A 15,506-nucleotide genomic window follows, 5' to 3' on the forward strand; every position below is an offset into this window, starting at 1 on the left:
TTGACATCATCCCCTGATGTCCTGCTAGCATTTAACACTCAAATGTCTAACATCTGAGTCAGTCTTTCCCTGTCAATTCCTCCTCCTCTTGCCCCTGGTCCTGACAGTGTCTACATCCACAACTGTCTACAGGATGAAAATGTGGGGCTCCCAGTTCAAAAGTCTTAATGCAGACTCCAGATGCAGGCATCATCTCTGCTTCCATGTGACTCTCTACACCCAACATCTGCTAAAATTCCCTCAGTCTATCCTTTAAAATGTCTCACATCTGTCCCTTCCATCCCATTTCAACTACTGTGCCTCAAATCTCACCCAGCTCTCAGCCAACGACTTTATAATTGGAGTTCCTCCTATTTCCCTCTGCAACCTAGTCACATCTTTTTAAGGCAATACTTCAGATCCCTTCAATATCTTCCCATTGCCTCTCTATTAAATCACGTCCAAACTTCTTAACTCGGCATTCAAACCTTCCATTCCCTAGCTCCACCATTCTCTTCCAGCCTTATCTTCTGTGACTTTCCTTACATACATATCCTGGCTCTAGGCAAACCAAACAGCTTGCATTCACTAAATAAGTCCAGTGTGTACTCAGGTATAAAGAGCCTGGGTCCTGATGCAAGAGACTTAAGCTCAAATCCAGCCCCCACTGCTCACTAGCCTTAGGTGCCTATCTAAAACATGATAATCATAATAGCAGTTATATCATATAATTATGGGATAGATAAAATATAGAGTAAAGCACAGTAAAACATCCATTATTAGGCTGTCTCCTAGCCTTTGCCTAGGCATCGCACTCTACCTGAAATACCTCTACCTGCTAAATCTGCTGAAGAATCTAGTGATACTTTAAAGCCGAACTCAAAAGCTACCTCCATGAAGCCTTGCCTGATCAGCTCAGAAGTCATTTGGCCTTCCCCTAAAATCTTGTATCAAAAAAAAAAAAAAAAATTTTGTATCTTATTCGTACTGCGTTTAACATGTGTAGCATATTGCCTTAGAGTTATTTACGTTTTTGCCTCCTCTCATAACCTCTCGTGTATGGAATACGTCAAATTTATTCATTTCCTGCATGACTCCTACTACATAGTCTGTGCTCGATAAATGAAATGATTTCTATATCTTTTTAAAAATAAAAGGGAAACATTTTTTAAGCACACATACACCCAAATTAATTAATTAAAGCTATTTTCAACTGAATTGGCTGGGTCAGGAGGCAGCAGAGACAAGACGATAGCACATAGAATGAGACAGGGCTGCTCTTGCAGACTTGATCTTCTCAAGGACAAGGTGTCACCCTGAAGAGTCAGGAAGTCCTTCCAGCCAAGTCTCCAGACAGTTCATTTCCATCCCCACGTTTAACCCCAAAAGAAGGCCTTGATCAACATCTGTCCTGAGAGCACAGGAATGGCAACAAGGGTGTACCCCACCTGCTAGGTGTGTCAGGTGAGAATCTAAAAACAAAAATAATCTCAGGTCTTCCTAGTATTCCCACTTGTGGTAACAAATTTACTCTAACATATTTACTGGTATGTGTCCTCTTGTATTTCCAGATATTATATACAATTGCCAGGACATTTTGCTGCTTCTAAAGGGCTCAAAAACTGGGAAAACACATAGCCCTAAAAGCAATGAAATATAAAGTTAATTTTTAAAAATAGCATTGACACTTATCAAATTAGCAAATACTAATAAAAATTAAGCTTAACATTGGTAGGGTTTTCAGGAAGCCAATATATTGCTGGTGCACAGTAAACTGCTTTAAGTTTTCTAAAGAACAATCTGGCAATGTGTAACAAGTGTTATAAAATTGTTCATACCCTTTGAACCAGTAATCTCACTTTTGGACATATATCCCAAGGAAGCAAAAACAATTTCTTTGTTCAAAGATGTATACAGATAGGATACTTATATTGCGTAACACTGCCTGCAATTCAAACATCCAGCAAAGGAGGCCTGGTTAGTAATCTAGGATGCAGCAGTATGGCAGAAGGCCACACTTACTGAAAACCTTAAGTAGGGATACTATGTGGTATAGAAAAATGTACCTTAAAAAGAATGTTCACTGAGAAACTGAAAACAAAAGTTTTTTGTAAGATGGTATCAACACTCACTTGGAAGCAAAATATAATCTGAACTGACATGAGACTATTTATGGTCTTTATTCATCTACTTGCTCTGAATACCCATAGATTTTGCTGCAGAAATATCAATGTATTTGATTACAGGGTGCTGCCTCAGATTGCCCTGTAGGGTGTTAAAAAATTGAGATGTATGTAACAGTTTACTTTTTTAAAATCCAAAAAAATCTGAACCCCAAAGATATATGGCCCCAAGAGTTTCAGATAAGAGATTGTGGCTCTGTACTAACGACCTCTATACACATGCAAGAACATCTGTATATATGTATCTGTTATAAATTTAAAGTAAAAGAATTAGTTTGGTATTCCTTGGCTTTCCATTTCCAGCCTATTCCATAATTAACATTTTTCTCTGAGTAGAAAGAGATAAAACCTAACACGTACAACTAAAACTCCATACATCTATCACTTATTCCTACAAAACAACTTATTCTCAGGGCAAGTTTACTATTATAGTCATGAAAGTTAATATTTCTAATGCTAATAATGAATTACTTTTAATATTAACATTTTTATTATAAAAGTAACACTTGTTCAACATGGAAAACTTAGAAGCCACAGACAAACCAACAGAAAGTAAGAAATCCAAAAACATGGCACTCAAGGATAACTATGGAGTTGGGGGTGTTGCTGCCAAAGTTTGAGTGTTACATTAGTATAGAACAATGGCAACATTCTGCCCCCATCTGCACTAAAACATCAATTAACTTTGTGGAATAACGTTGTTTAAACAACTATTGACAAATGTGAATCCTTTGAGATGCTGCCATTTGCAAACTGGAACATGAAGTCAAAACTAATAAAAAGGATAATTAAGCAAGATGAAAAGGTTTTTACTATTAAAAAGTCACCAGACTAACCCACTCGACTTGGCATTAATACCAATCTACCCAGAAGAGTCCAGAAATATCTCCATTTAATGAGTAGTGGTTTTCTGTTTTTATAAAGCATAGCTCAGAATTAGTTTTGGATTCAGTCTAAGTTTGTCACAAGAATAAATTTTGACTCTCTGAATACATACAGAACACCTCTTATGCAATTTATTTTTTAGTGGGGCACTTGGGTGGCTCAGTCGTTAAGCGTCTGCCTTCGGCTCAGGTCATGATCCCAGGGTCCTGGGATCGAGCCCTGCATCAGGCTCCCCGCTCAGCGGGAAGCCTGCTTCTCCCTCTCCCACTCCCCCTGCTTGTGTTCCCTCTCTTGCTGTGTCTCTCTGTCAAATAAATAAATAAAATCTTAAAAAAAAAAATTTACTCTTCAGCAAAAAAAAAAAAAAGTAATAGCTGAACAACAGACCAATGCATAAACTCTAGTCAGTGATTCTCCTTCTTATGGGAGAGCAGCATTTCTGACCAACATTGTTCCCTCTTGATAAACATAGAAGTCTCATAATCCTTGAAAACTTTAATGCACACCTCCAAGGGTAGTTTACCCTTCAAGTGAGAAACCCTAATATTCAGAAGATAAAGACATGCTTCTGTATTTATCCACCGCCAAGATTTTGTCACTTTCCTTTTAGTTGTATAATGGAAATAATTAGGATTCTTTTTCTGTTTTTTAAATACAAAATTATAATCTTGACTATGCTTTTTTAAACTAAATGTGCCTTGGGGCGCCTGGGTGGCTCAGTCGGTTAGGCATCTGTCTTTGGCTCAGGTCATGATCCCAGGGTCCTGGGATTGAGCCCCACACTGGGCTCCCTGCTCAGCAGGGAGCCTGCTTCTCCCTCTTCTTCTGCCCCTCCCCCTTGCTCGAGTGTGCTCTCTCTCTCTCAAATAAATTCTGTAAAAAAATGAAAATGAACTAAATGTACTTCTGTGGAACTTCTAATATGCTCCTCGGGGGGGGGGGGGGGGGGAAGAGGGGGAAATGTCCTGCCTTCTCAGACCCATACACCTCTCCAGACTTAATTTAAGCAGAAACACAGCTTTGGTCTGTATGCATTATTTCACATCTGCATTTCATATGTATCCCCATAACTAAAAATTAATGAAATGAAAAAAGACTTCCAACTTGGAAATAAGGCACATCATTTCCTCAGTGTTTTTTTTTTAGATTTTATTTATTTATTTATTTATTTATTTGAGAGAAAGAGAGAGAGAGAGCACATGAGAGGGGGAGGGTCAGAGGGAGAAGCAGACTCCCTGCTGAGCAGGGAGCCCGATGCGGGACTCGATCCAGGGACTCCAGGATCATGACCTGAGCCGAAGGCAGTCGCTTAACCAACTGAGCCACCCAGGCGCCCTCCTCAGTTCTTTTAGCTCTAGTTCCTATAGGCAAGATGGGGAGTTATTTCTGTTGTTACTGAAGAAAGAAAGTATGATCACACACATCTGGTACATGTCCATGTGAAAGTACTGCTTTCCTCCATCACTCCAGTCTCAGAGGGACTGGCTCTTGTGTGGTGGGTTTGCACACTCCCCAGGAGTGCTGGAGTTGCTCATTCTGAATCACTGCCAAGAAAAACACCACGGTTCATAAGCGGCACCAGGCTAGGCTGGTGCTCAGAGCCGTGGTGAGCCAACTGTTCAAGGAGTGTTTGGGAGTTAGTTTGATTTGTTAAGGTTTGTTTGTTTAATTTGAATATGAGATCAGATCTCTGATTAGATTGTAATAACTCTAAATGGAATTCTATTCCAAAAGCAACTTCCCAGGATTTCTGATAACTTGGGTAGAAGATACTATTAAGGTTCTAGAGAATATATAGGTAATATGCAGAAAATAGTTTCAAGGCAGAAAAAAGGCAGGGTTCTACACTTCAGGACAACTTTAACACAAGTACAAATTTTTACCCAGCTGAAAAGATGCTCTTAAATTCAACATAATAGATGTAAATACTGATATCATGTGCCGCAACCCTAAACTGTTCAAGTTCCAACTTTCCTATCTATAAATGGAAGTAACAGCACACTACAAGCCTACCTAAAAAACAATGTATGAATATATATGAATGTATATGAAAGCTCTTTAGGATAAAGGACTACGCAAATTATCATTTAAATATGAATTATCCTTAAAATGCCACTCACAGAATGGTAGATTAGAATAGGTTGCAATTAGGTTCTCTGTCTTCCACCTTCAGGTTTGTTTTTGTTTTTTGTTTTGTTTTTGTAAGCACTCTCTAACCCCAACATGGGGCTCAACCTCACCACTAGGAGATCAAGAGTCACATGCTCTACTGACTGAACCAGCCAGGCACCCCTCTGTCTTCCACTTTAATCTTAATTCATAACTCATTTGAATTCATGCTATTCCCCCCAAACGTTCCAAGTGCATCAAAAATGTAACAACAGTTGTATAAAATCATTGTTTTGTCCCATGGTTATGACAAAAGGAATAAAATGGCCAACAATTTCATCAGAATCTTACAAGGATTAACCACCACACTGAAGAGAGGAGTGGCACACTAATACACACTAATATCTTTTGCGTAGAGGCAAATAAGTTCGGAAAAGTGTAAGGCGTTCAGCGTGGCCAGAGCACAAAGAGGAAGGGAAAGAGGTGAGAGGCAAGGCTAACAGGTCAGGAAAGGGCCAGAACTTGAAGGCTTCTGGTGTACATAGTAGTAAGTATCACCGATGCCTTTAAACAGAACAATGATATGGTGCTATGTTTTAGAGAAATCACTCGTGCATAACTGAGGACAGAGGGACCAGTTAAAGCATTAGGACAATAATTGAGGCATTAATGAAGGCATGAATTAAGACAGCACTAAAGGAAAGAAAGGGATTGATTTATGAGGCATTTAGGAGGTAAATGTAAAAGGATTTTGTCTAGTTTAACAAAATAGGAAAAGGGAGAAATAAGAAGATGAATTCAACATGAGGTGTCAGGCACCGAGAAAATTCAGAAGAAAGGATAGGTTTATTTACAAGTGGGCTGTTGTTTTTGGTGGCAGAAGATTGTATGGGGTGGCTAAAAAAAATGCATTCATTTTGAGTATGATATACCTGTATATCCAAATGGAACTGTCCAGATATTATAAATACGGGTCATGAACACAGAGAAGAAATTTGGAATTAACAACCCTAAGAGAGTGGCTGGAGCCATGGGGTGTGTGAGACACCCAAGGAAGATAGGAAAAGTGAAGCCAAGTACATGGCCTGGGATGAAGCCTCAAGGAATTGCAATATGGATTCAATAAGAATCCATACAAAAAGATGTAACAAATCACAATAAGAGCAGAGAGTACAATTTATTCTAAAAGATACCTCAAAACCCTTCCTGAAGTAATTCTGGTATGCTTTTATTTTTGATTGATTTCATTCTTTGAGCAGTTAATTTTATTGATAAAAGTTCCATGATAAAACACCCACAGGAATACTCATTATTGTATTTGATCAGAATTCATTATATACTACTCACACTGTTTCATCTCGCTCTGAATTCAGAAACATTTTGGAAATGGAGTACAAAATGCTCACATCGTACTCCTTTATTATTCCAAAATCCTGAAATCATTTTTGTGATCTAATGACCTACTGTAACAGCCAGTCCAGGTGAATTTACATGTAATATAAGATTGGATGTTTTAAGATGGAGGAGAACAAAGGAGATTCAAGCATAACAGCCATAAGTGAGTTCTTAGTTTTCAACCTCTTCCAGTGCAAATAACAGGCATTTTTCTTATAGCAAAAGATGTATTGGACCATGAACCAGATTGTTCATTCACCGTAGTCAGTTCAACAAAACATTAAAAACCTTCCTAGGATATAGAAATTATTAGTTATACAGGCAGCTTTCCACACACACACACACACACACACACACACAGCCCTTAGCATAAAGACAAGACATAGCAGTTTGGTTCTGAACTATAATCAACTTCCTATAAGTTTAGGTGTAGCAAAAAACTGCAGTGTGTAGATATCAGCATAAATGTAAATGTGAAAACTTTTTTTAAAAAACCTTCAAGACGGGGCGCCTGGGTGGCTCAGTCGTTAAGCGTCTGCCTTTGGCTCAGGTCATGGTCCCAGGGTCCTGGGATTGAACCCCACATCGGGCTCCCTGCTCAGCGGGAAGCCTGCTTCTCCCTCTCCCACTCCCCCTGCTTGTGTTCCCTCTCTCGCTCTCTCTCTGTCAAATAAATAAATAAGATCTTTTAAAAAAATAATAAATAAATAAATAAATAAAAAACCTTCAAGAGCATGAACTGACTTGAAGTTTCAGAGGTGCCAGCAGGACTATATTGAGAGATGTTACAAGATGCATTGTTCCCTAAATGGTATTGAAAATCCTACTTTGTGACTGTAACTGTCTGAAGAGCAATCTACCTCATATAGGGAAGGCAAAGTTGCATCAAAGATTGTAGCCAGAGAGCCTCCCTTTTGGGACCTTTTTGATCTACTTTTCTTTAAAACTACTGAATTTTGGGGCACCTGGGTGGCTCAGTCGGTTAAGCGTCTGCCTTCGGCTCAGGTCATGATCCCAGGGTCCTGGGATCAAGTCCTGCATCGGGCTCCTTGCTCCGTGGGAAGCCTGCTTCTCCCTCTCCCACCCCCCCTGCTTGTGTTCCCTCTCTCGCTGTGTCTTTGTCAAATAAATAAAATCTTTAAAACTACTGAATTTTTAATACCTTGATTTGTACTTTAAATACCCAAGACTGGAGGATAACATGCAGTGTTTCCCAAACTTATTTAACCACAGACCTCCACTTTAAAGAAAGGCTATTAAAGAACACAATTTGGAAATTACTGAAAGAAGCAAGAGTCTACTTGACCAAGCCTCTGGACCACAAAGACATAATATCTTCAAAAGGATATCATTAACTACACTAAATACTGATTCTGAAAACATATTTGTTTTAAATAAATATATTTTAAAAGTGAATATACCATTAAAATATTTCTCTTTCTTCCAGAAGAAAACAGATAAGTAAACGAGATTAATACCCTAGTAAGATCCCAGAGTGTCCATAGCGCTGTATCTGAAGATAAAAGAACCCTTAATTCTTTATCAGTTCCATGAAGGAACTAAAAATGGGTTTTCTAATATCCAGCACACTTGTGATTTCTAAGGGAAAATACGTTCCAGTTAACTGTAGTAACTGTTTTAGTTTTCCCCAAAGCATCTGATTTACCTGTACCCATGTGAACAGGTAAAAGTTTAACTGAAAAGAGACAACTCAAGTTCAGCCTGCTCCCTCTGATGCAGCACTACGTGTGAGGCTTATCTCTGAGGATCACGTCACTGGCAGCTAGGACAGCACAGTGGGGCTGTGAGGCACTCGACAATTTTCACTCGTTCCGCTGCCTAACTTGTAGTTCAGCTTGCTTCCCTTTTCCAGAGTCCTAAATTCACAAAGTAAGATTTATTACCATAGACAAAGAGGCCATCAAATGCCTTTCCCAGCCACCACCATTCACGGGAATTTCCTTAGAATTTCAGCTTTTTAAAATAAGATTTAGGGGCGCCTGGGTGGCTCAGTTGGTTAAGCGACTGCCTTCGGCTCAGGTCATGATCCTGGAGTCCTGGGATCGAGTCCCGCATCGGGCTCCCTGCTCAGCAGGGAGTCTGCTTCTCCCTCTGACCCTCCCCCCTCTCATGTGCTCTCTCTCTCATTTTCTCTCTCAAATAAATAAATAAAATCTTTAAAAAATAAAATAAAATAAAATAAAATAAGATTTAGTCCTGGGGTGCCTGAGTGGCTCAGTCGTTAAGGGTCTGCCTTCGGCTCAGGTCATGATCCCAGGGTCCTGGGATCGAGCCCTGCATCAGGCCCCCTCCTCAGCAGGAAGCCTGCTTCTCCCTCTCCCACTCCCCCTGCTTGTGTTCCCTCTCTCGCTGTCTCTCTCTGTCAAATAAATAAATAAAATCTTAAAAAAAAAAAATAAGATTTAGTCCTGATATATTACAAATGCCTCAGGGAAATATTCTGTTTACTCATTTGTATCCCACAGATCAAAAAATCCTTGGGAACTGCGGACCTTGTTTCTTTCAGTTACCATCTCCAGTGCCCAGCACAGAGAGGGTCAGAAACTTGGTAAACATTTGTAGAATGAATAAGGAGTAACATTAAGATGTATAAACTAACCTATAGCTTAGTGTGAATGAAAGTCTTCAGGGCCTTTCCCGAGAAGTTTCGGGTAGATCATCAGTTGCATTGAAAGAGTTAAGGTAACCCTGAAGAGGGCCGCCTGGGTGGCTCAGTCGGTTAAACCTCTGCCTTCAGCTCAGGTCATGATCCCGGGATTCTGGGATCGAGCCCTGCATCGGGCTCTCCGCTCAGTGGTGAGTCTGCTTCTCGCTCTCCCTCTGTGATCTCTCTCGCTCTCTCTCAAATAAATAAATAAAACTAAAAAAGATAGCCCTGAAGAGAAAGCCTGAGAAAGGCTCCTTTTCAGTTCTGTCTGGAAACATCATCATACCATGGATCAGTCTAAAGGAACATCGTTCTTCAAAAGAAACCCCATACTTCAGCTGAATGCCATATGAAATTATCTTCTCATTGGAAGTCCCTCTACAAAAATCTATTTCAGTGAGACATTAACAATTGGCAATCCTTCATGACAGCAAAGTAAGACCAAGAAACAGGGACCTTAATCTTTCAGACTTCTTTTCTAACCCTAGAATTCCTGGTATGGTACTCAATCAATTGCTAATGCTTGAATTAATCAACAACATAAAGAAGCTGGATTAGCAGAAGGTTATCCAGCCAATGCAAAGGATCAATCATTAAAAACCCAGTTTCTGGAGTCAGATAAAAGTGAGGTTGAATCCTGGCTCCACTGCTTACTCTGTAAGCCTGAGTTTCCACATATGAAAAGAAAGATATTTATTAAGCCTATAACGTGGAGTTGCAGTAAGGTTTAAATAGGAATATATACAGTTCTTTGCACTGGGCCTGGCACACAGTTAGTTCTCAAGAAAAGTGAGCCATCATTTAGAAACCTAGATTCACATTCCACCACTACCTCCCTATGTATCCTTGGGCTCATCACTAGGAAGAAGCCAGTGAAAACAAAATTAAGGGCTCTCTAATGCTGGGATTGTCAATCATAAATAAGGTAAAAGAAAATGGATCAAAACTTTTTGAAAAATAAACGCCTTAAACAATTCAGATATTTTTTGGCTTTGTACTTGAAGCCTGCATATGTTTAATCACAAATGACTCAGCATCAGAATATCAAAATGAAAAAGCCTGAACAGGCAGACTTCAGGTATTCTCAAATACTTCAGTGCCTGTGGTGAAGGCTGGACTTTATGAAACACCTGTATATGTTGGGGGTGGGGGCGCAGGTCTCTGTATTAAATGGCTTAAAGACAATCTTGTTACCTTTTTTTTTTTTCCACAGATGAGGTTAAATCTTTTTTCTTCCTTAGACCTTAAAATTTATCAGTATCAGCTCTGTATAGCATAGCATCCAGGTAAAGGTCACTGCTCAATCTAGCAGCTGTGTTATACAGAACCATTACAAGTGCACAGGCAGGCACCCAGAGCGCAGGCTGGGTCTCTGTCACCACCTACCCTGTGGTGGGCACCTTTGTGCAAGGGCACAGCCATACACAGCAGTCATGCAGATAAGCACAAAGACCTTCAGTATTTAACTGGCATACCTGTATAACTATTTATACAACATACACCCACACAAACATGACAAAGTTGTCAGGATTTAACTGAGTAAATGAAGAAGGATATTCATCAAAAAATGAAAATACAGAGCTTCAAAAAGGTCAAGGGAGCAGGTTCCTGTCCCCTCCCCCACCCTCAGCTGGCCAGTACTGGGATACTGTAGCCAACAGGAATTTGGGGGATGGGAGGTAGGTAGAGGCTTCAACACTGTAAAACTCCGATCCCTGGAAAAACTATGGCCTTTCCCCAATAGTTGCTCACTCACACACTCACTCTCAAAATGAAGATAGGAGAAAAAAACCCACAGATAGCAAATGACCTACTCACCTGAGTCTGCAAGAACAGGGGTAAACAAACTGTTGTCTTGTTTGAACTGCATTAAAAATCTGTAATCCCAGGCAAGAATATACTATATGCTAAAGGAACCAGTCTGAAAATGTCGACTGTCAATTCTGCCTCCTTGAGCTTTTCCCTACCAGATACCCAATGCTCATATAAAAAATTATTTTTTGTTCAATATTGCATATGCATATCAATCCTGCTGAACTTTACAACAGTTGCCTTCCATTAAAAATAAATACAGGACATTACATTTCTAACACTGTGACCTGAGAAACACCATAGTTCAAGAGCTATTTAAGGAACAGAAATTCCAGGTTAAATATGGTATATTACCACATGTGCAGAGACAATGTACAAGAATATTCATTGTAGCACTGTTTATATTAAGTTTGGAAGTAATCTAAAGGCTATTAAAGAGAATGCATTAGTAAAGTATAATACATTCATACAATGGAAAACCTTGAGTTAAAATGTAAAGATTTTAAGCTACCAGTTCAAATTGAGGTATTATGTGGATAAACTGCAAACAATGCAGAGTAGAAGAAAAGCTGCAGAATGATACATGTAATACTATTTATATAAGGTTTTAAAACTCCCAACATTACCTCTGCCTTAGAATTTGTTGGAACAGTCTTGCATGTTCCTTGTATGTACACTAAATACCTAAGGAATATTCACTCTAAAAATAGAAAAGGTTAAAAAAAAAAAGACTATTAATCATATAAAGTTTCCCCAATGGCAGGGAGGAACCTTATTTAGTACTGGAAGTCACTTAACCCTTTAAGTCATAAGATGTGTGCTCTAATCTCCATTCTACTACTCACCAAGATGCTATTTTACCAAGCCTCAGTTTGCTCACCTACATGGGGTTGATAACACCTGCCTCGCAGGTTGAAGTGAAATAATGCATGTAAAAGAGTTTATACAAAAGGTCTTGGACTTGTTTTTTGCCTATCAGTCAAGAGATCACACAATAACGCCCTACAGGGGGAAAAAAAAATGTTGAGTCTGCACTTTTTCATTTAGTCTCGTATATGGTTAAATATGACAAAGAACACAACAGGAAAGGGCAACCCCTCACCTTCCTCCTCCCAGTCCCTGATCTGGCTTGCCTCCTATGCTTTCTATATTTAGCACGCATTGCCCCCCCGCAAAAAAAAAAAAAAACAAAACACGAAACCGTGACTCTTGCAGGGCTCCCTTCGGAACTCCCCGTGATCTTGGAATAAATCCCTTTAATCTCACCAACCCTGCCGCCCCTCACCACAGACACCCCTCTGCAGCCCCGGAGGCAGATGAACGAAAACCCAACGGTCATGGCCACATAAGAGACCATAAAAATCACAGTGCGATGTTGTTGGGTTTGAAAGGTTCTGTTTGTTTTCAAAAATTAAGAGGAAAGTATACCGTAGACTCTTAAACCCTACTCTTAGAAAGAAGATCTGGGCAAATAAGTTCTGCGACTTGTTTCCAAACACACCGTCCCCACATCTGGATCCAATACAAAGCCAGGCATACCGAGGCCCCTGGAGCGGCAGGCTGCGTTTGCAATGGGGCAGACCCACCTCTCACACCCTCCCGCACACAGGCACCCACCGAGGCGCACATGCCGCCGCCGACACACACTCCGCACGCGGGATGCTCTCAGAGGCCCCGTGCCCGCTCTCCCCCCACTCCCGGCTGGCGCGGCGGGCTCCGCGCCTCACCTGTCTTGAAGACCATCTTGTCATCGTCCTTGGACCCGAAGGTCTTCAGCATGGCCACGAAGAGCACCCCGCAGGCGTTCTGGATGCCGAACACCGACCCATTGCACCACATGGCGGCAAACATCACCAGCCAGCCCCAGCCGCCCTCGGGAGGCTGCGGGGGCTCAGCGCCCGCCGGCCCCGTCAGCTCTACCTCCACCTTCTCGACGGACGCCTCGGGGCCGTCCGAGGGTCCCGGAGCGGCCCCCACCGTAGGCGCGGGGCCCGGTGGCTGCGCCTCGCTCGTCCCCCGCGCGGCGGCGGGCTCCTCGGGGAAGGGCACCATGGCCCGAGGCGGCCCCCTCGGGCGCCAGGGGAGCGCGAGGGGTGCGAGTCCCCGGCGAGCTCGCGGAGGAGCTGCCGAGCGCCGAGCCCGCGGGCTGGTGAGGCCGAGGCGAGGGCGGCGGAGCCCCGGGTGGGCCGTCAGCGCAGGGCGCGGAGGCTGCCGCGAGGAGGAAGGCGGAGGCGAGCGAGCACCTCACAGCCCAGGGACTCGGGCCTCCAGTGCACAGCCCCGCACCCGCCACTGCGTCGGGGGCCCGCCAGCAGGCTCTTAAAGACGCCCCCCACCCCGCTGGCTGGGGGCGTGGCTGGAGCGGGACGTGCCCCAGACTCTCGAGATGATTGGGCTTCAGGAGAGTGGAGGCGGGGCCCACCCGCCTGGAGGAGCCAAGACCCAGGTGCCCGCGGGTGGCCGTCTCTGCGCGCGCGCCTGCGGCAAGGCCTCCTCCTACCCAGTAGGGGGTCATAGATGTGTAGGTTACCTCGCCGCAAAGTGTTAACGGAAGGAGCGCGAATTCTCCTAGGTACAGGCTGGGTGTGTCATCACACAGCAGTACGGGAGCTTCTTTAGCCTTAGCTCACTGACAGCTTCACAACCAAACTAACATTGCCTCTTTGTTTTTGTTTTGCTTTTTGGCATTCACCTCTTATTACTAATTATAATATATAAGCTACGTAATGCCACCTGCTTACCTAAAAGAAAGTCAGAAGAGGACTTACTGAATTATTTCTCCTGCTTTCATACACAATTTCCTATAAATACTTGGCACATTAAGGATGCCCATTTTGGGGAGCCTGGGTGGCTCAGTTGGTTAAGCGACTGCCTTCGGCTCAGGTCATGATCCTGGAGTCCCGGGATCGAGTCCCGCATCGGGCTCCCTGCTCAGCAGGGAGTCTGCCTCTCCCTCTGACCCTCCCCCCTCTCATGTGCTCTCTCTCTCTCTCAAATAAATAAATAAAATCTTTAAAAAAAAAAATAAAGATGCCCATTTTGTAAGACGCAGACTACATAATACCAAAGCCTTCAAATAACATTTTTGACAGCTGAAAAACATTACTTTTAAACTACAGCACAGTTGTTTTCACTTTAAACATAAATGAGCACGTATATTCAACTCCTCTGTCTCCCCGAAGCATGGAGCAGCAATGTATGTGAAAGAAAGGAAGAATAGCCATGCAATATTGAGCACACTTCTTAATTTCTCAGTTACTCAGATTCTTCACTTCAAAGTCAAAATATACTAGTTATTTTGTGTGCCCACCACTACAGTGGAGTATACAGATGAGTGTGATTGATCATATTTCTTCCTCTACCTGTTAATAAACTAGTAGGAGAAAATCCTGGGTTAGAATAGGAGGCTAGGATGGTATTATAATACATATATAACAAATAGGAGTGGGATGGAACCATAAAATTCTCTTCAAAACACTATAGAAGAGCTTCTACAGCAAGTCGCCATGGAGCTGAGCCCCAAATCAAACAGGTAACTTGAGTGGGCAAAGATAGGGGAAGAGCATTCTAGGTAGAGAAAATCGCCTAAGCTATGGAAAGCAGGGTGTGCTTGAAGAACAGGGGACATAGCTCAAACAAAATGTGTCTTAGGGATAGGGTTAGAATAATAGACTAAGATTAGTCATACAAGTGCACCAAAATGAATGCACAGGATGTTAATCCAGCATTGTTGGAAAATAAGGAAAAAGTGGAAGCAAAGATATGCATCAGTGGCTGGTTGATTAAATACATACTACATAACCTCTAGAAGTTCTGTTGTTTACCTCTATTGACTTTGAAAGTTATCCACAACATTTTATTTAGCAAAGAAAGGACATCATTAAAAAAGGTATGGATTATAACACAAAATATAAAATAAGTATCCATAAAGTATATTAAGTCTTCCTCTCAAAACCCATAATCCCAGTCTAATCATTAAAAAAAAAATTAGACAAGGGCACCTGGGTGGCTCAGTCAGTTAAGCCTCAAACTCTTGATGTTGGCTCAGATCATGATCTCAGGGTTGTGAGATTGAGCCCCTGATCAGGCTCTGCACTGGGCATGGAACCTGCTTAAGATTCTCTCTCTGCCCCTAACCCTGCTCCTGCAGGCACAAGCTCTCTCTCTCTCTTAAAAAAAATTAGGGGCACCTGGGTGGCTCAGGTGGTTAAGAGTCTGACTTCGGCTCAGATCGTGATCCCAGGGTCCTGGGATGGAGCCCCAGGTTGGGCTCCCTTCTCAGCAGGGAGCCTGCTTCTCCCTCTCCCCCTGCCCCTATGCCCACTGGTACTCACACACACTCTCTCTCTCTCTCAAATAAATAAATAAAATCTTTTTTAAAAAATTAGACAAGTCTCAATTGAGGGACATTCTATAAAATACCAGACCAGTACTTCTCAATACTGTTAAAGTCATCAAAAACAAGGAAAATCTGA

At 42.0% G+C, this 15,506-nt stretch overlaps 1 protein-coding gene across 1 annotated transcript in view; it reads right to left on the bottom strand.

Moving 5' to 3' along the window:
• SLC16A10 (solute carrier family 16 member 10) overlaps positions 1–13,312 on the bottom strand; it is a 113,197-nt gene extending 99,885 nt beyond the window's left edge. Inside the window, exon 1 of the mRNA XM_032408061.1 lies at positions 12,759–13,312. Coding sequence (XP_032263952.1) covers positions 12,759–13,083 — 325 coding nt within the window. The 5' untranslated portion in view covers positions 13,084–13,312. The remainder of the gene's footprint in view (positions 1–12,758) is intronic.
• Positions 13,313–15,506: the final 2,194 nt, after the last annotated feature.

Source organism: Phoca vitulina, unplaced genomic scaffold, assembly GCF_004348235.1.
Source record: "Phoca vitulina isolate PV1807 unplaced genomic scaffold, GSC_HSeal_1.0 scaffold9, whole genome shotgun sequence".
Classification (NCBI taxonomy): domain Eukaryota; kingdom Metazoa; phylum Chordata; class Mammalia; order Carnivora; family Phocidae; genus Phoca; species Phoca vitulina.